This window comes from Hirundo rustica, chromosome 2 (genome assembly GCF_015227805.2).
Source record: "Hirundo rustica isolate bHirRus1 chromosome 2, bHirRus1.pri.v3, whole genome shotgun sequence".
Lineage (NCBI taxonomy): Eukaryota > Metazoa > Chordata > Aves > Passeriformes > Hirundinidae > Hirundo > Hirundo rustica.
The window spans coordinates 118,341,057-118,360,998 of record NC_053451.1 but is presented as its reverse complement, the minus strand read 5'-3'; the positions used below and the strand labels follow the sequence as shown (position 1 = coordinate 118,360,998).

The following is a 19,942-nucleotide window of genomic DNA, read 5'->3' as shown; positions in this document are numbered from 1 at the left end:
GTTCTTACAGAAATCTTTAATATTTTAGACAGCGATAAACATCTGGGAATAAATACCAAGCATGAAGTGGATGATTTGCAAATGCAGAAGTGCAGACTTTTATTCCCTTTCATGGGCTCCAAATACCGAAGTAGATCCCATTTTTAATCCCAAAATCTAACCCATTGGTAATCCCAAGGTACATCCCATTTGTAATCCCAAAGCAGATCCCATTTGTAATCCCAAAGTAGATCCCATTTTTAATCCCAAAGTCTAACCCATTGGTAATCCCAAGGTAGATCCCATTTGTAATCCCAAAGTCTAACCCATTTGTAATCCCAAGGTAGATCCCATTTGTAATCCCAAATCCATATATCTGCAGAATGGGAATTCTGTGGAAATGAGCTGAAACAACAACAGAAGTTTCCATCCCTCCAAGTAGCTGGATTGCAAATATTCCTGAGAAACTCCCTGCACCAAGACAGGGTGAGGTGAGGGATGGACATCAGCATCCAAGGGACTGGGAAGCAAAGCCTTTGAACAGCCACCAGAAATCCAGCAGAACCTGACATCAGTCCAGTTCCTGCCCCCTAAAGGATTCCTGCAGCTCCCTCCAGGCCCCTGACAGTTCCATGTCCTGCAGTAAAGAGGTCTGAGGGGGATAAAGCAATTTAAATCTAAACTGTACTGTGACCAGAGATGTTGGGGAGCCATCAGTGTCCTCTTGCCTTCAACTCTTCCACCTCCCTCAACTTCACCTTCAGGATCCTCCTTACAAACTTGGAGCCAACACCAGATTGAAGGTTTCCACAGGATTCCAAATGCTCTGTGGAAGAGTTTCCTCCTCCATATTCTATCGACTGATGCTTTGAAAACTCGGGGATTCTGGCAGAAATGAAACTGAGGAGTAACTAAAGAACAGCTCCATGGCCGTTCAAACCCCTGTGCTGGTTCTGAGTCACCTATAAAATGGATTATTGGATACATCAGCGCTCCTTCCCTGCCACTGTCACATTAGTACAGTCACACCCCTCAGGAGCAGCAAATCTTCCTCTCCTCCCTGCGTTCCTTTGACCCTCACCCTTCCCTGCACCCCTGGGAGCTGGGTCACAGAGCAGGGACCCAGGAGAGCCCCCCAGGGGATCAGGGACAAATCCCAGGAGCTCTGGAGGGGATGAACCAAAGGACTGACAGGGAATCCCAGGAATTCCTTGTGCCCTGGGAAGTGTTTCTGGGAGGGGAACACCCTCTGCTCTCCTCAGCAAAGAACAAATGCCTGGACATTCAGGAAATGGGTAATTTCCTGCCAACATCCCTTGGTCAGCGTCCATGCTGCTGGATTAGAAACACATGGATGGACCAAACAGGCTGGGACATTGTTTTTACTGTGAAACAGAGAGATGATTTTAAAATAAAAACTCCAAAACCACCTTGACCAGACTGAATCTGAATTGTCTTTGAGGATTTTCTGAATCCTTGGTGCAAAAGCAGAAGGAACACATGTTAAAGTCCTACAGCACTTCAATAAATCAATGAATTAATAAATAACCTTTAGGATTGTCCCTGTTTCTGGCCCCACTGAGGAGATGGAGAAACATTTCCTATCCTTCTGCTGAGAGAAAACACAGCAGTGAGGACAGAGCCTGTTCTGTCCCCCCGCACACCTGAGGGCATTTTGTCACAAGGGATGAAGTCTCCTGAGCCAGCAGAGCAGAATTTGCTTTGTCAATTTAATAAACCCCAGCAAGGACTCGCCAATTGTCTTGTACCCATCAAATCCCAGCTTGAGCCGTTCAGGGATTATTTTCTCAACCCCTATGCAAAGTTTTCTAATCAGATGTCTCGAAATGGTTGTGTTTCCAAGGCTCCCCTGAGCTCCATCCCCACAGAGGGAATTCTCACCAGTGCCCACAATAAAACCCTGTACCCATCCACCTCCCCCTAAGGAAAACCCTCACAATGGGCCATTGTGCCATTGTTCCTCTGAAGAACAAAGATTTCCCCACTTTTTTAATAAACTCAACCTTGAAGGAACAGGGGATGGTTTATTTTAACCCCCTGAGGTGAATGGGCACAGCCTGGCACAGAAGAACAAATTAAAAAAATTCTTCTGCTGTAGAAACCATTGAGATTTTGAGTCATTTCTAGAAACTGTGCCCTTGCTGCCGAAAGATCACCCCCGCTTTTCTCTGGGCCTGTCACTAGTGCAGAACACATGAGATCATTGCTCTTTTCAGAACATTTTCCAGGCCCAGGCAGCTGTCCAAGCACAGCAGCACATCTGAGTGCCCAGAGAGCCAGGACTGTGAAATCCTCTGCACAAACCGGCTCTGGGGCCAGGCTGGGGAGCAAAACCCAGCCACCCACTTGGAGCCAGAGCCGTGTCCTGCAGGCACAGGAGGAAAACAACATCCCAGGAGCAGGGGCTCCACCAGCTCTCTGCTTTTTCCTCCCTCTCATCAAGAGTTGAGCTGAAGGTGGGATTTCCACCGGCACAAAGGGCACTTGGAGCACCTTTGGGTGAAGAGCAGTGAGCTGGTGCAGCCCCAGCCCAGCTGAGGTGACAGAAACCCCAAACTGAGCAAAGGGGACTCAGAACTCAACACCTGAGCTCTCCACAAGGATTTGCCAAGTGTCCCAAGGCCACCTCTCCAAGGAGATACTGAGCATCACTAGCCACAGGGTTTTTAATCCTGGCCCAGAGGATGCTGTTGGAATTTCCTGTCACTGCAGGAATTTCACTGCAGGTTTTATCCTCTGGCTTTCCCAGCAGCAGGAATGGTTCTAAGGAGTGACCCTGCTCAGGCTCTGTGCTGCAGTCTTTCACGGAGCTCTTGGGCATTACCATCCAGATTTCCACAAAATCCACTGATTTTTATTTATTTACCTTTAACCCCTTTATTCTACATTCTTCTATAACTGAAAAAACCAAACTGTACTAACCCATGACACCCCCCATTATTGCAGAGATTTAAACCAGAATCCTTCTCATCAAGAGATCACTTGTGTACACAACTCTGAATCTAAACTAATTCCTACTGGGTGATAAATGATCCCCTCAATATAAATTATCCACCCATATAAATGAGAGAACATCTCTCTTTAAAATGCCTAAAAAGAAAGAAAAAAACAACCCAAAAATAAAGAAAAAAAACAAAAAAAAATACCCCGAAACAAAACAACAACAACAAACCCAAAAAACCAAACCAAACCAAAACAAAAAAACCACCAAACCACACATTTGATGGAATTATTTCAAGATAAAAAGCGATGAAACAGAACCCCTATTATCCAGTCAAAAACTGTCAAATAAATACAGTAGTTAGCAAGGTTTTGGGGCAAAATTTATTTTCTTGATTGCGAGAAATGGTGGGAAAAAATAGAATAGACTGAAATATTACCGTGTAGATTTTTGTGGGGGTTTTTTAACTAATGGCAGTAATGTACGGCTCAGGCATTAAAAACTTACCAGGGCAATAAAACAATCACGGCTCTTTGATCAGTGTCTAAAAAACTGCCGAGTGCACTGCTGAGCTTGGCATTATCTTAATGGATGATCCCTGAAGTTAATTTTGATTTTAAGTGTTAAAACACAATCATTGTTGCTACTGTAATTATTTTTTTCCTTTCCAGTCTCAGTCAGTCAACCTGCAACGCATTTTTATTTCCCCTACCATGCCCTGGCCTTGCAGCTACCACTACAACCCCGAAGAAAACATTTCTCTACCTCAGAATCTTTGAGTCTCACATAATTAGATGGGAAAACTCCTGATTTATCACCCAGCGTTCCCGTCCACCAGTCACCATCTTTCTTTGTCACCAGGATCAGGTCACCTTGTTGGAAAGTGAGGTCTCCCTGCTCCGAGCTCTCGTAGGTGTACATGGCAATGTACTCTGCAAAAGGGAAACACAGCACATGGAGAACTCCCGGGGAGCCTCTGCAAAGCCTCGCTAACATCAGGCCTAGGCAGAAGGCAAAGTGATTGTTTATTGCTCGTGGAAATGTCAATATTTAGTGAATAAAGTGATATCTACCAGAATGGAATAGGATCTATCAAGAGGATGCCTCAGAGGGGTTTGTATGTAATTTGTTGTTACGGTTTAAATGTACGTGAATCGTTCATTTGGATATTAAACATGTTTCCCAGTGGTTTGTGGTTTGTGCTGATGAGTGGAATATTCAGAGTTTGGGATGCAAAGTCCACACAACTTCTGCACACGAGCTTTGCTTCGACCCTCTCAAGAGAAGATGTTAAATCCCTGCTTTGCTGTTTCTCAAAACCCCGGCTTTTTTGAAGCATTTGAACAAAAGTTGTGATCCTTTTTAACACAAACACAACACCCGAGATATCCCACCTGGAGGACTCTCCATGTTCACAATTCCTCCTCCTCAACTAGGAGGAAAATCAGAACAAGCAGATCCTGAAGGTCCCTTCCAACCCAAACCAGCTGGGATTTTATGGAATAGTTACTGAGCAAGAGCAGCTGGACTTTGAAATAATTGATTATCCCCCTTTTCTCTGCTGTTCCCTCCTTTCAGTTCCTGTGCTGCTCATGCCAGCCACAAATTCATTGTAAATGCCCCTAAAACTGTGGCTGGAACTGCAGTTAGGAAGTTCAGGTGTGCTCTAGGGATGACACACAAACGTTCACCCGTAACCTACATTTAGATTAATTGATTTCCTCTGCCTGGGATTTAATTAACCTACAGCTGACTCTGCACCGGAGGGGATTAAGGGTTCAGGCAGCTCATGTGGGGACATGCCCCTGCAGCTGAAGGGTGGCAAGAGCCAGGAATTACCCATTTAAAACCCTGCAGAAAAACATCTGTGAATTCTGTGGCTGAATTCTGGAGCCCCAGGCTCCACCTCTAACATGGAGCTGACCACGAAGATCCCAGAGTTCTCTAAGTGACTGGCACCGCCTTCATGAAGAGCTTTAATGAAACATTGGGGGAAATGAAAATATTTCCTGATTCCTGACACCGTGGACAGAAGTGCTTATTGGGCCCTGCGTGAAAACCCATTCTAGATCAGAAAATGTCCCCAAAAGAACGGCAAAAAAATAACAGAAATACTGGAAAAAAGCACAAATTCGTGACACGCGAAACGATTCCTCCTCTGTACGCAACACACACGAACTGTTACTCTAATAACACAAACTCTGAATTGTTCTAGAGGCAAACCGATGGGCACTGGGGTTTTAACAGCCCTGGAAGAGCTGATTTTGGCAAAAAGCAGAGTTCTTGTGTTCAGTGGCAGCGAGAGGCCGCCAGGGCCAGCCGGGACTCACCTTCCCCTGCCATCGCTGCCTTGGCTGCTGGGGATGCTACTCTTTTCAGACTAGCAGGACTTTCTGAGGAACCAGAATCCATGCTTTAGAAGAAAAGAACGGTTATTTGAGAAATTCAATCCCTTCAGAGAAAGCATCGTCACGGTTCAAACTCGAAAACGCACGCGCAAGCCCCGAGCAACTCCCTGGGTTCTAAAAGGAGAGAAAGTAAATGTGCAAAAGAAAGCTTTGATTCTAGCGGCCTGTCGTGGTCACTTTTAAGCAACTGCCTTAAATACAGCATTTTCTGCATCTCCTCTTTTTCCTCAGGGAAAAAAAAAATCATCTAAAATCATTCTCATTTGTATTCCTAATGCTAATGTTGCCTCCACATTACAAAAAATGAGATTTTAAATGTTTAATCCTCCAAGAATAATGATGAGAAGTGATTTAGATTTGAGGACTACCTTTTAATTTTGGGCAGACAGGAGCTCTGATTTACACAGCTGTACTTCAGAAAGTCTAATAAACTCCTTTTTCAATTGCAAGTCACATCAAATTAAGAAGGTTAATTAATATTTTGTTGGTGAGGTATGACCCAAGGAGAACTGAGGTCAGTTTTCTGATTGCTGACACAAACTTTCAGGATTGGAAGTCAAAAGCCTCCAGATTAAAAAAAAAACCCAAAAACCAAGGGCCCTTTTATAAGGCAGAACTTTAAAATTCAAGCGTGCAGCTCCTCCTATTTCCTCCCACCCCAGCACAGAAGTAAAGGACGAGGAGAAACCAACAAAATACCTGGTGGATTTCCTAATGGGGCCTGAAATGAGCTTGACGTAGGATTTGGGAAACCAGCCCTTGTGTCCCTGCACCTCCCCAAACCACCACATGTCCTGCTGCTCCAGCACGGTGATCACGTCGTTCTTGTTGAAGTTCAGGTGGTTGTCTTTCTTTGCTCTCCAAGGATACAGAGCCTGTGCTTGAAGCCCTTCCACTTTCTCACCCTTCAGAAAGAAACAGAGAGGAGTCAGTCGTGCTCCACCTAGGCAGAAAAAGTGTTCAGGCAGAAGTTGTGCTTCTTTTTACTATGAACACAACACTTCAGCGTAAGGAATTATCCGTGGGCTGCTTAGACAGCAACAAACACAGACTCTCTCGCAGCCAAAGCATCAGTTAAACTTCCCAAGTAATTCCAGAAATGTTTACAGTCCTCCTGCACTTCTGTCTGTTAACACATCATCAATGCAAGGCAAGATTTAATTAATTACTTTGCTTAAAACACACAGGAAATAAACCCTCATGAAGCTGCTGCAGGACTGACAGTCCGTTTTAGGGAAAATGATGATTTGCTGCACGTTGTTCACGGCACATTCCAATTTCTTTTTGCTCTGAGGTAGATATTTAGCAATTCCCAGAACACATGAGCTCCCAAGAAGAGTTTGTTGTTCCACTGAGGAAAAGGAAATGCCTGCACAGAGGGACAGACCCCAGCTGGGAAGCTCTGCCATTGCTATTCCACTTATCCCACCTGGGAGCGAAGGTTGTCATGGGAGTCAAGAGAGCCCCAAGGAAGTGACCCAAACCTGGACCACCAAAATCTAAAAAAGCCAGACCAGCAAACCAGAAAGTGCTCTGTGTTAAATCCTGCCCCAGGTTGCCAATGGATAAAAGATCATGGAATGGCCTGGGTAAGGAGGGACCTCAAATCCCACCCAGAGCCACCCCTGCCATGGCAGGGACACCTCCCACTGCCCCAGGCTGCTCCAAGCACCAGTCCTTGGGCACTGCCAGGGATCCAGGGGCAGCCACAGCTGCTCTGAGCACCCTGTGCCAGGGCCTCAGCACCCTCACAGGGAGGAAATTTTCCCTAATATCTGATCTAAACCTGTCATTTTTCAGTTTGAGGCCATTCCCTGTGCCCTGTCCCTGCAGCCCTTGGGAATTGTCTCTCTCCAGCTTTCCTGGGGCTCCTTCAGGCCCTGCAAGGCCACCCTGAGCTCAGCCCAAAGCTTCTCCTGGCCAGGCTGAACAATGCCAGCTCTGCCAGCCTTTGCTCCCAGCAGAGCTGCTCCATCCCTCTGCTCATCCTGCTGCCTCCTCTGGGCTCTCTGCAGCAGCTCCAGGTGCTCCCTGTGCTGGCTCCCAGCTGGGACCATCCCTGTCACCCCGCTGGAGGTGCTCACCCACGGCGGGTGAGTGTTCAACTGCACAGACAAGGTTCACACTTTGCTCTCCGAGCCTTTGTGCTGGCTCAGCAGCTTTGGGTGAAGGCCAGGAGCTCACCTGGCCCAGGACAGGGGAGGGGGACGAGCCTGTGACAGTGGCAGGGGTGAAGGCCGAGCGCTGCCGGAGCTGCCCCGCGCTGGGCACGGTCAGGGACGGCTGAGCTGCCCAGGCGTCCCAGTTATCACTCTCTGGCTTCTCACTGCTGTTCGTTGGCCAGCTGGAAAGGAAAAGAAGAGAAGGATGTAATTCCCACAGTTTTTAACAGCAGGAATAAAAAAACCTCATGCAGAACAAATATTTCAACAATAATGTCTAAATTAATTTCTTTTCTGCGAGCACCTTCACTCCAGGGGCAGCAGTGCAATTGCACGTGGGTTAACCACAGCTTCACCTTCCAAGGCAACCCCCAAACTGAGCTCCTTGTCCTTGCCACTGAAGGACAGGTTTTTATGTCAATTCTTAGCTGTGTCCCAACAAAGAGAAATTCAAGCAGTGCAGGCTGCATTACGTATGGGGACAGAGAAGTAAAAATAGTTTTTTCCAAAACTCGTTTGAAATCTTCCTCCCTGCACATCACCTGACCTCTCACATTCCTTTCCTTTAGACACAGAATCATGGAATGGTTTGGGTTTGGACCTTAAAATCCCCCCCAGTGCCACCCCTGCCATGGCAGGGACACCTCCCACTGTCCCAGTGTCCAACCTGGCCTTGGGCACTGCCAGGGATCCAGGGGCAGCCACAGCTGCTCTGGGCACCCTGTGCCAGGGCCTCCTATTGAGATATCAGCTTATAAACATGGATTTCATGGCCAGAGGATAAGGAATTGCAGCTGATGGAAGTGCCCAGGGAACTGAGGTAACACATCCAGGGAAGGGCACGTGTTCAATCCCATCACTTTTATTAATGCTGTGATCAGGAATTAAATCTCCTTTCCATGTCATTTCTGTATTATCCATAACAATAAGCAAGTTGGAAGCCTTCAATAAGGCTTGGTGGTAAGTAATGAAGGAAGAAGGGATTCAGGAGGTTGCAGAATCTGAAGGGGCTCCAGGAGAGCTGAGAGGGATTGTTCATTAGGAGGAGGAATGGCAGGGCAAGGGGGAATGGGTTCCCTCTGAAGGAGTGGAAATTAAGTGGGAGATTGGGAACCAGGAATTGTTCCCTGGCAGGGTGCTGAGGCCCTGGCACAGGGTGCCCAGAGCAGCTGTGGCTGCCCCTGGATCCCTGGCAGTGCCCAAGGCCAGGTTGGACAGTGGAAGGTGTTCCTGGCAACCCAAACCATTCCATGGATGGGATTTGAGGTCCCCCCCAGCCCCCCAGTCTGGCATTCTGTGACTCCAAGGGAAGTGCACTCCCGTGGGATTTCCCCCTTGCCACAGCCTCCCTTTGGGACATCTCCTGCTCACGCTGTGATTTCAGCCAGGCACGTGTGATGGCAGCAGCCTCAAATCCCACAGGGCTGCAACTTGAACTGCTTCCTACAGACAGCATCTTTCACCTCACAGGAGGGACTCTCACTTTGCACTCTGGCCCCTGAGCTCAGTGCCAGTTCCACGCACCCAGGGGCTCAGCAGCACCCAAACCTACGTGGAGCTGAAGTCTGCCCAGTTGTTGGCAGCTGCAGGAGGCTCTGGAGGGGCAGGGGCTCCCAGGGGAGCGGAGGATTCCTGCACAGACACTTTGGGAGCAGCAGAGGGCTCGGCCACGGGCTTGGCAGAGGCTGGAACTTCACTGTCCGGAATTTTCTCGGCATAGTTTGCAGGGAACCATCCAGTTTTCCCCTTGAGTTCTCCACCGAGCCACCCTGGCTCTCCAGTCTGGCTTTCATCCACCTGCAGACACAGGAAGTCAGAGAGTTAACAAACACACCCTGCAAACGGAAACTTTACTGAAAACAGCCCATCTCCTCCACAGTAATGAACTTTTTGCAATGCAAGAGGGCTTGACAGTTGTTCCTTTTGTTTGTTTGTTTGTTTGTTTTGGTTTTCCATACAGAAATCACAGAACCATGGAATGGTTTGGGTCAGAAGGGATCCTAAAACCTGTCCTGCTCCAGCCCTGCCATGGCAGGGACACCTCCCACTGTTCCAGGCTGCTCCAAGCCCCAGTGTCCAGCCTGGCCTTGGGCACTGCCAGGGATCCAGGGGCAGCCACAGCTGCTCTGGGCACCCTGTGCCAGGGCCTCAGCACCCTCACAGGGAGGAAATTTTGCCCAAAATCCCATCTAAACCTGTCATTTTTCACTTTGAGGCCATTCCCTGTGTCCTGTCCCTGCAGCCCTTGGGAATTGTCTCTCTCCAGCTTTCCTGGGGCTCCTTCAGGCCCTGCAAGGCCACCCTGAGCTCAGCCCAAAGCTTCTCCTGGCCAGGCTGAACAATGCCAGCTCTGCCAGCCTTTGCTCCCAGCAGAGCTGCTCCATCCCTCTGCTCATCCTGCTGCCTCCTCTGGGCTCTCTCCAGCAGCTCCAGGTGCTCCCTGTGCTGGATCCCAGCTCTGCAGCTGGGCTCTCACCTCAGGGGGCACAGGGGCACAACCCCAATCCCTTCTCTGATCCCAGTCCCTTCCCTGATCCCAATCCCTTCCCTGATCCCAATCCCTTCCCTGATCCCAGTCCCTTTCCTGATCCCAATCCCTTCCCTGATCCCAGTCCCTTTCCTGATCCCAATCCCTTTCCTGATCCCAATCCCTTTCCTGATCCCAATCCCTTCCCTGATCCCAATCCCTTTCCTGATCCCAATCCCTTCCCTGATCCCAATCCCTTTCCTGATCCCAATCCCTTCTCTGATCCCAGTCCCTTCCCTGATCCCAATCCCTTCCCTGATCCCAATCCCTTCCCTGATCCCAGTCCCTTTCCTGATCCCAATCCCTTCCCTGATCCCAGTCCCTTTCCTGATCCCAATCCCTTTCCTGATCCCAATCCCTTTCCTGATCCCAATCCCTTCCCTGATCCCAATCCCTTTCCTGATCCCAATCCCTTCCCTGATCCCAATCCCTTTCCTGATCCCAATCCCTTCCCTGATCCCAATCCCTTTCCTGATCCCAATCCCTTCCCTGATCCCAATCCCTTTCCTGATACCAATCCCTTTCCTGATCCCAATCCCTTCCCTGATCCCAGTCCCTTCCCTGATCCCAATCCCTTCCCTGATCCCAATCCCTTCCCTGATCCAAATCCCTTCCCTGATCCCAATCCCTTTCCCGATCCCAATCCCTTCCCTGATCCCAGTCCCTTCCCTGATCCCAATCCCTTCCCTGATCCCAATCCCTTCCCTGATCCCAATCCCTTCCCTGATCCCAATCCCTTCCCTGACCCCCTAGCTGTGCTTTCAGCCCAGGGCAGGGATGGATCCCTGTCCTTGGACTCCTCAGAGGAGCTGCTGACAAATTCCTTTGCCTCAGGCCATTTGTTGTCTCTGTGCCTCCCACTGGAATTTGCTTCCACCCTCCCCTTCTGGTGCAAACCAATCCCTTATTCCTGCATTTTTGGGTCCTCCACCTTGTCTCTCACCCCGAGGTAATCCCAGAAATAAAAGCACTTTGTGCTTGACTGCTTCCAGGCACTTTTCCTGCAGCGCAGAGCAAAATTTCCACTGCAGCAGAGATGGGAAAGCAGCAGGACGGGAGAGGGAAGGGCACAGCTGAGGGTGACTGTGGGAAAAAGGGATTACAGCACCCAGGCTGAATCACCCACACAGGGATCAGTCAGCACACACAGAGGAAACAAACAGCGCTGGAAAGGCAAATTTGGCTTGTGGAGATGCTCTAGAAAAGGGCAACGTTGAGGTGAGCCACAGGCTAACAGCAACCACTGGGATCCTTCAGACACAGGGAGGGAAAAAAACAGCCAGAAGGTTTTAGAGCCACCAATTAATGCTCCTTCAGGAGAGGAATTGAAGCTGCAATAATTCTAAAGCTGCCTCTGAGGATACTCAGATCCCTGCTTATTCAACCCAATTAAGTTCTCTCTGCACACTCATGAAAAGAACTTTAAGGGCTAATTTAAACTTCATCATTCGTATCAGCTCTGGTTTCTTCTTCACCTAAAAGACAAGTCACATCTGGTTTTGCAGTACCAAAAATTTGAAATTCTAAATAAATTCCTTTGAATATTTTTAAAGCTACTTTGTTTCAATTTCCTTAAATTTTTCCACCCACCATCCAAAAGTCCCAACAACAACCCCAGATGTTTTTTTTCCAAAATACAACCAGACTTTAAATGTACACCTGAACAGTGAATTACAGCGTGTGGGAGGTTGGGTTTATTTATTCAACTGTACTTTAGAGCCACAGCTGACAACTCCTAAATTCTCTGGATCACAAAGAAGATTGGTTCCAGCTCCAACAATCAGTAACTAAGAAAACTGATGAGAGACTGTCATTAGAATTCGTTGTGGATTTTTCAGGGAAGGATATCTGTTCCCACACAAAAGCTTGGCTGAGCTACAGCCAGGACTAGAATTGATCTAAACTAGCAGTGGAAGAAATTTAAAGTACATTGAAAGGATAAGATAATTAAAAAGCCTGAGTAATTGTGGAATGCATGGCACCAGATCCAGCGGTGCCACAGGCTTCTCCCAGCAGTCAGGCAGAGCTGAGCCCTCCCCAAATCCTCTTCCTTCCTGGATAAATCCTCCTCCTCCCTGGTCCCCTCAGCCAGGCTCTGAGTTCATGAAGGATTTACACCTTTGGAAAAATCATCCCCAAGCTCTGGGAAAGGCCCAGCTCCTGTGACAGGATGAGCTCTGCAACCCCATTCCAGGATCCCAGCCAGGATTCCAGGATCCCAGCCAGGATTCCAGGATCCCAGCCCAGGATCCCAGCCAGGATTCCAGGATCCCAGCCCCAGATCCCAGCCCAGGATCCCAGCCCAGGATTCCAGGATCCTAGCCCCAGATCCCAGCCCAGGATTCCAGGATCCCAGCCCCAGATCCCAGCCCAGGATTCCAGGATCCCAGCCAGGATTCCAGGATCCCAGCCAGGATTCCAGGATCCCAGCCCCAGATCCCAGCCCAGGATCCCAGCCCAGGATTCCAGGATCCCAGCCCAGGATTCCAGGATCCTAGCCCCAGATCCCAGCCCAGGATTCCAGGATCCCGGCCCAGGATTCCAGGATCTCAGCCCAGGATTCCAGGATCCCAGCCAGGATTCCAGGATCCCAGCCCCAGATCCCAGCCCCAGATCCCAGCCCAGGATTCCAGGATCCCGGCCCAGGATTCCAGGATCCCGGCCCAGGATTCCAGGATCCCAGCCCAGGATTCCAGGATCCCAGCCAGGATTCCAGGATCCCAGCCCCAGATCCCAGCCCAGGATCCCAGCCCCAGATCCCAGCCCAGGATCCCGGCCCAGGATTCCAGGATCTCAGCCCAGGATTCCAGGATCCCAGCCAGGATTCCAGGATCCCAGCCCCAGATCCCAGCCCAGGATCCCAGCCCCAGATCCCAGCCCAGGATTCCAGGATCCCAGCCAGGATTCCAGGATCCCAGCCCCAGATCCCAGCCCAGGATTCCAGGATCCCAGCCAGGATTCCAGGATCCCAGCCCCAGATCCCAGCCCAGGATTCCAGGATCCCAGCCCAGGATTCCAGCCCAGGATTTCCAGTCCAGGATCCCAGCCCAGGATTCCAGGATCCCAGCCCAGGATCCCAGCCCAGGATTTCCAGTCCAGGATCCCAGCCCAGGATTCCAACCCAGGATCCCAGCCCAGGATTCCAACCCAGGATCCCAGCCCAGGATTCCAGGATCCCAGCCCAGGATTCCCAGCCCAGGATCCCAGCCCAGGATCCCAGCTCAGGATCCCAGCCCAGGATCCCAGCTCAGGATCCCAGCCCAGGATTCCAACCCAGGATCCCAGCCCAGAATTCCAGGATTCCCAGCCCAGGATCCCAGCTCAGGATCCCAGGATTCCCAGCCCAGGATCCCAGCCCAGGATTTCTATCCTTTGAATATTTTTTAAGCTATTTTGTTCCAATTTCCTTACATTTTTACACCCACCACCACAAGTCCCAACAACAACCCCAGCTGATTTTCTCCCAAATTCCAACCAGACTTTAAATGTACACCTGAACAGTGAATTACAGCGTGTGGGAGGTTGGGTTTTTTACCTCCTGCCCGCTGCAGGACAGGAGCCCTGGTCCAAAACGGGTCAGAATTTGAGTTCCATTTGTGTGAGGACAGTTCTCCAAGGGATTTGGTGGGACAGGGAGCTCCCAGCTGGAGTTCAGCTGCACTGATGTCACCAGTCAGCCTCACTTCCACGCTCAGCTTGGGTCTGGCACCACTGGGATCTTTGGAACCACAGGACAAACACAGGGAGGGCAGAGGGAGGAGCCGAAGGCAGCATCAAAAGCAAACCCCGGCGCTTTTGATACCGAGCTGGGGTTTGTTCATTTGACCCCTGGTGGGCTCAGACCCCAGGAACTGCAGGAGAACCAAGTGTGGTGATGCCCTGGAGCCCCTGCAGAGCCTCCCTGCAGCACTTACCCACTCCCTTTTCACCTCCAGGGCAAGCAGGGACGCAAAGCAAGACACAGCAAGGTCATGGCTCAGCGCTGAGCAGAGAGCAGCCCTCCAAACCCCCCTGCAGGGCAGCAGAGCCCCCAGGAACCCGCTTGAATTCCGGCCCAAATCACTTCAATTAAGGCAAGGGAGAGGAGTTACCCTGCTGGGGCTGGGAGGGTTCAAATCGAGCCATAACAAGACTCAGACGGTCTCAAAGTCTCTGTTTGAAATATGTGCAGAGCTCCTCAGCATCACATATTTTGGGGGGAAATCTCATTTCCCTGCAAATCTCTCTTTAAAAATTATCGCAGCGCTCTTTAGAATTGCGTGGTTTGGGGAAAGATGTTATTTCCCTGCGAATGTCTATTTTAAAATGATTTCAGCGCTCCTTAGAATCACGTATTCGAGGAGAAATGTAATTTTCCCTGCTTTAACAGGGATAAATATGTGCAGAACTGGCTAGGACCACATATTTTGAGGAAAAAAAAAAAAAGTTATTTTCACTGCAAATCTCTATTTAAAAATGTATGAAATGATTCTTAAAATCACAGTTTTCCCCCAAAAGGTGTGATTTTCACCTATTGCCCAGGAAAATAAAGCATGCCAGCATTTCCCAGCAGCCTGCAGAGTCTCCTCTCCTGCAGCAGCTTTGTAACCTGTTGTACCCTCGCTCCGAGTCCTCGGCAGTGACACCGAGCCAGGATTCACTTGGGATTTTCCAGAATTCCATTCCAAGGTCACAAACACCCAATCAGTAAAAAGCCAAACCAACCCCAGAAGGTTCAATTTCCCAGCACGGTTTTTTTTGTTTGTTTGTTTGTTTTTAAATAATGACAATTACAATTTAGGGGAGTCCAGCAAGTGTATTGTTCCAAAACCCACTGTTACTAAACTGAGCCGAAACGTAAAAGCACTTCAAATCCATTTTGCTCACTCTCGGGAATACGCTGCCCCCAGTGAACAATATTTAAGAATTCCCCCAGGGATTTTCATTCTGCATGTTAAGAACTAATGATTAATTAGTATCAATATCCACTTAATCCCTGCAGCCACTAACCAGGGAATTATAACTTAGGGAGACAAAAGCAAACCTTGCTTCATTCAGTGCTTGACACAACACACTGACCACACCCCTGAAAAATGGAAAATCATTCTCTAGCAACACACCTGCAAGCAAATTTTTGGGATGTGAAGTTTCCATTCTTGCCAGGTAAATTTTAAATCACCCATGGCAGAAGGTGAAGGATTCTCCCAAGGGAAATCCCAATCCCTGCTTACCATGACGATGTCTCCAGGCTGGATGGTGATCTCATCGTGGCTTCTGGATTCAAAAGGATACAGAGCTCTATAATACACTATTTTTACATCCTCCTGAGCAGAAATGGTTAGAGGAGCTTTCTCTGAGCAAAGGAAACAAACACACAGATACAGAGAGAAGAAATCAAACCACCTGATTTTTGAACACTTGGAAAATGGGGTGGAAGTGGAGACAAGAATCACCAAACCTGGCAGGGTCTGCAGAAGTACCTTATGCCCTTTTTACACAAGGGAAATATAAAAATTGATTATTTAAATACAATTTTCTTATGATTTTCTCCTCTAAACAACACAAACAGAGAATGGCCTGGGTTGGGAGGGACCTTAAGGCCCTTCCAGTGTCCCAGGCTGCTCCCAGCCCCAGTGTCCAACCTGGCCTTGGGCACTGCCAGAACTGGGCAGGATTTAGTCATAAAAGTGATGCAATCCTTTGGACAAATATTTAAACCAATTTTACATCCCCAAATAGGTCTTGTGTGCATTCCAGGCCACTCGAGAGGGAAGCAGGATTCCCAGTACAGGCAAAAATCAGGACACAGTGCACAGAAAAGGCTCTCAGCTCAAAGTGACTGTGTGGGGAGCAGAAAAAGGGGGATTCAATCTTAAATTTCAGGTCCAGTGGACAAAGGAAGGCAGGAAAGGAAAAGGGTGACTAAATGACACATTGTTCCTGCTCTGAAAAATCCCAAGGCACGTATCCCACACCAAAACAAAACCGACAGAAACAGTTTTTGACATTTTGCACCTCTTCAGCCCCTTCCAGCTGAGATTGCCCTTCCCTTGCCCTGCTGTGATGCATTCTGATGATAACAGAACCATTTTTGGAGTGTGGAGCTCAAGCCTTGCATTATTTTCCTGAACAAGACTCCCAGCCCAGCCCTGAACACCACCTTGTTCTATGTTCAGTGGGAAAAGAAAAGAGAGCTGAGCTGTCCCAGAGCATTCCCTGCCGCTGGACCCTACCTGCGTTGGACCACGGAGCCTGGCCAGGCTTGTTGGGCTCCTGGTGGGGCTGGAAGAGTTTACTCAGCTTCTCCTGCATTTCCTGTTTCCCCTTATCCTCACTTTCCTTCTTCTTGGGTGGTTCTTCCCTTTTTTGCTTGTCATCTTCCTGGATTTTTTTTTGCCACTGGGGTTCTTCCTCCGGCTGTCCCCGCTCCGGGCGCGGTTTGTCCTGGATCCGCCTGCGGGGCAACGAGGGGTGGGAGCCACTCACACCAAAGCCACCAAAGCTTTTGGGTCATCTCCAGGAGTGAGGGTCCTCTTTAGGGCCTTTCCATGCCCTAACTTTATTTTTATTTATCAAGCACTCCCCAGCATCTCCTTGCACTGGGAATGATTCCCAGAAATCACAAACCCATGGAATGGTTTGGGTTGGAAGGGACTTAAAGTTCCAAGCCAAGGTAAGACTCCAAAGAGCCAGATCAGGAGGAGAAAAGCAGGAATCAGAACACATCATCCTTATCCTCGTGTTGAGGGGCAAGGAGGAGAAGTATTTGCAAGTTTTACACAGCACTCCAGAGAATTATTTGGAATATTCCCCACTCCCAACCGCCGGAGTTAAAAAGTCCTCCCCTTCCACCAGAGGACAAGACATCAAGAAATGAATAAATATTCTCAGCTGGAAACAATTTGCCCCAGTAAAGATAAGCCTGAAGATCTGAAGGATGTTCAGATTGCTGCAGTCTGTTCCATGAATTTCTGCAGAATTACAGACAATGAGAAGCAGCTGCTCCTCACACACTCGGTGTGCTACAAAGAGCAGACTTTGTCCAAGGACAACATGAATTCCTGATCAAAAACAGTGTGAGGAAAAAAAAAAAAAAACCTAATTCACAGAATCCCAGGGGCTGGCAAACCCCTCCCAGCCCGGGCAGTGCCAGCTGTGCCCCGTGCCCACCTTGTCCCCAGCCCAGAGCACTGAGTGCCACCTCCAGGTGCCACCTGCAGGGATGGGCACTGCAGAGCTCCCTGGGCAGCCCCTGCCAAGGCCTGAGCCCCCTTTCCATGGGGAAATTCCTGCTGCTGTCCAACCAATCCACTTGGGTGGCACTAGAGGACACGACCCTCAGCTGCATCCCTGGAAGTTTTGGGCAGACAGGAATATTTTCCAGGAGATGCCAGGGGAGGTGTTGTTAAAGCAGTTTGTTACCTCTGAGCTTCTTTTTGCTTTTCCAGCTCCACTGTCTTCCTTTCCTGTTCCTTCTGTTTCAACCTCTCAGCTTCCAAGCTCTTCTGCTTCTGGAGCTGCTGTTTGTTATGGATTTCTCTCAGCTCCTGGATTAAAGAAAGGCAAACATGTAAACATCAGAACTGACGGCCCCAAAGAGTTCCCTGCGAGGGGACAGCACCTGGCAGTGGTTGGGGATCTCCCAAACTCACACTCCTGCCAAATGCAGATATTTCAGGTTCATGCCCAGGGTCTTTGCACCACCTAGCGTTCTCCTATTTTTATCCATTAAAGGGTGAGGAAACCAGAAAACTTTTAAATGGGACTCTGAAAAACGGCCAAAGCCTGATCTGAACGGTCACTTCTGTTTTACTTTGTTGGTTGGTTTGTGGAAATCACTTATTAAATTCCATACACAAATCTGCCCTCTGAGCTCTCTCAACAGCAACTCTTAATCAGTTTCATTTGCTAATTAATGGTGACTTACTAAAGGGCTGGTTTATACGCAGGAGACTGAAATCCTGAAGGAATGTCTTTGGGATGAATCACGCTACAGAGAGTATTCATTCATATATAAGTCAGTTTTTCTTCAATTGCCCCCCAAAAATAGACTATAAATAATACCATAATATTTCCCTCAAAATTTGCTCTCTCTTTTAACACCTATTAACAAAATCCAGCTTTTAACTGGAATTTCTTTGCAAAACCTGGGATTTTGCATCTGAACTCCTCAGCACTACAGTAGAAAAAGGGAAAAATTACCTATGACCACTGAGGATTTTCACTGAAAATAATTCACTTCAAAAATTGGTCTCTTTTGATGAAAATATGGTACAGGTGAAATCGAAACAGTTAATCTTGGAAGTATTTGGATGGTTTGCCAGAAATTCACAGTTTACAAACCACAGGAAGTTTTTTCACGTGAAACTCTTCATGCACTGACCCAAATGAGAAAATTGCATTAAGAGACAAAAAATAAATGGAAGTGATTCAAAGCCATTGGATACAGGGATGAAAGTTTCAAAAGGGAAGCTGCTCCTTGTGGCCCAGGTCTCAGTTTTATTTCATTAATGCTCCTCCATTTGAAATTCAATAAAAACCGAGCTCAGCATCATCGAAGAGAGAATCAGTTCTCAGGGAAGTTGGATTAAAGAGACCTTTGGATAATCATTTCAGTTTTCCACAGACATTTCAACACAGCCAAGCTGCTGTGCTGGGGCCGTGTTCTGTGAAAGGATTTTGCTGTGACAGAACTGTGTGTTAAGAAAATCAAACCCAGTTTACAGTGCTGGCACCAGATGGAGCATTTCTGGAGATGAAAAAATCCCCATCTACCTCCTTTTTGGGTCAGCCAGGAGGAAACAAAGATGTGCTGGGCATCTCATGCAACAGAGATGCTCCACTGCTCTGCCAAAGGAGGATGGGGGAGGAAGAGCCAGCATCTCCCACAGCTCTACTGGAAATTCTGAGAACACTTCAAGAGCCCTGCACTCATCCTGCAGAGGCACAGCTCGCAGCTGGACATGTCCCACTCCTGTCCTGAAATTCCAGAGACACCCCAAGGCTTTGCTCGTTCCTGGGGTGCAGGACAAGGAATGCCTTACCTTAAAAGCAGAGAAATTGTTACCCTGGCATTTAAATGCAAACAGAGCAACAAGGAGGATCTGAGGTGTTACAACAGCCACATTCAGAGTACTGAATAGGAATTACAGCATTTCATAGAGCAGAGCAATATTCACTGTATACAGCCCAGTCATTTGCTACAAAAACATTCATGGCAGAGATGGAGTTGTTCTGGCCCAGACTGTGCCTTTTTGACAGAAATACAACAGCACTTGGGATATTCAGGGATTACAGTCCAAGGTTTCCATCAGATCTTCTCCCCTTGAGACAAGCAGATCATTTGATCCCAGAGGTTTTGTGCTCCCTGAGGCTTTTCCAGAGCTTCTCTGCCCCACTCCCCAGCTCCCAGAGCCTCTGCTTTGGCCTTGGCAGAAAATTCTCCCTTCACCCCATCCTGGGGGGATTGGGCAAAGGAAGGAAGCTGCCACCTCTCTCCTACCTGGAATCACAGGTTACAGTGATGTGTAGGGATGCTTCCCATCCAAGTGCTTGCTTTTTAAAGATTCTGAAAATCACGACCAAAAAGGGCAATTTACTTAAACTCTCGAAACTCCAGATAAGCAAAAGGCAAAAAATAACTCCCTAGGACTGTGCCCAAGCTGCAATTCAAGGCACACTCCTGACACAGGCACATAAGGATTAGATAAAAACCTAATGCTGAACTCTTCTCTCTGGTTTGGTTCTGGTGCTGGCACCCCTCAGCAAAGCCTGACTCGGTGAAACGCTGCACACTCATCTGCTTAGGGAAAGTGAAGCACATAACTGGAGGAGGCTCCTGACTCAGAGAGAGCTGGGTCCTGCCTGAGCAGGGCATGGAGACCTTTGGGAAGGAGTGTAAGTGCTGGATGCAGCCCAGGAGGAG

The 19,942-nt window shown here is 48.5% G+C and overlaps 1 protein-coding gene across 4 annotated transcripts in view; it reads right to left on the bottom strand.

The window, feature by feature from the left end:
- The window catches only part of ITSN1 (intersectin 1), a 113,653-nt gene that overhangs the window by 35,396 nt on the left and 58,315 nt on the right, over window positions 1–19,942 (bottom strand). For all 4 annotated transcript variants that reach the window (XM_040056773.2, XM_040056775.2, XM_040056776.2 and 1 more), the window contains 8 exons: window positions 17,440–17,564; window positions 16,251–16,471; window positions 15,249–15,370; window positions 9,064–9,308; window positions 7,534–7,693; window positions 6,049–6,254; window positions 5,272–5,354; window positions 3,707–3,873 (listed from right to left, as the gene is read on the bottom strand). In XM_040056773.2, coding sequence (XP_039912707.1) covers window positions 3,707–3,873; window positions 5,272–5,354; window positions 6,049–6,254; window positions 7,534–7,693; window positions 9,064–9,308; window positions 15,249–15,370; window positions 16,251–16,471; window positions 17,440–17,564 — 1,329 coding nt within the window. The remainder of the gene's footprint in view (window positions 1–3,706; window positions 3,874–5,271; window positions 5,355–6,048; window positions 6,255–7,533; window positions 7,694–9,063; window positions 9,309–15,248; window positions 15,371–16,250; window positions 16,472–17,439; window positions 17,565–19,942) is intronic.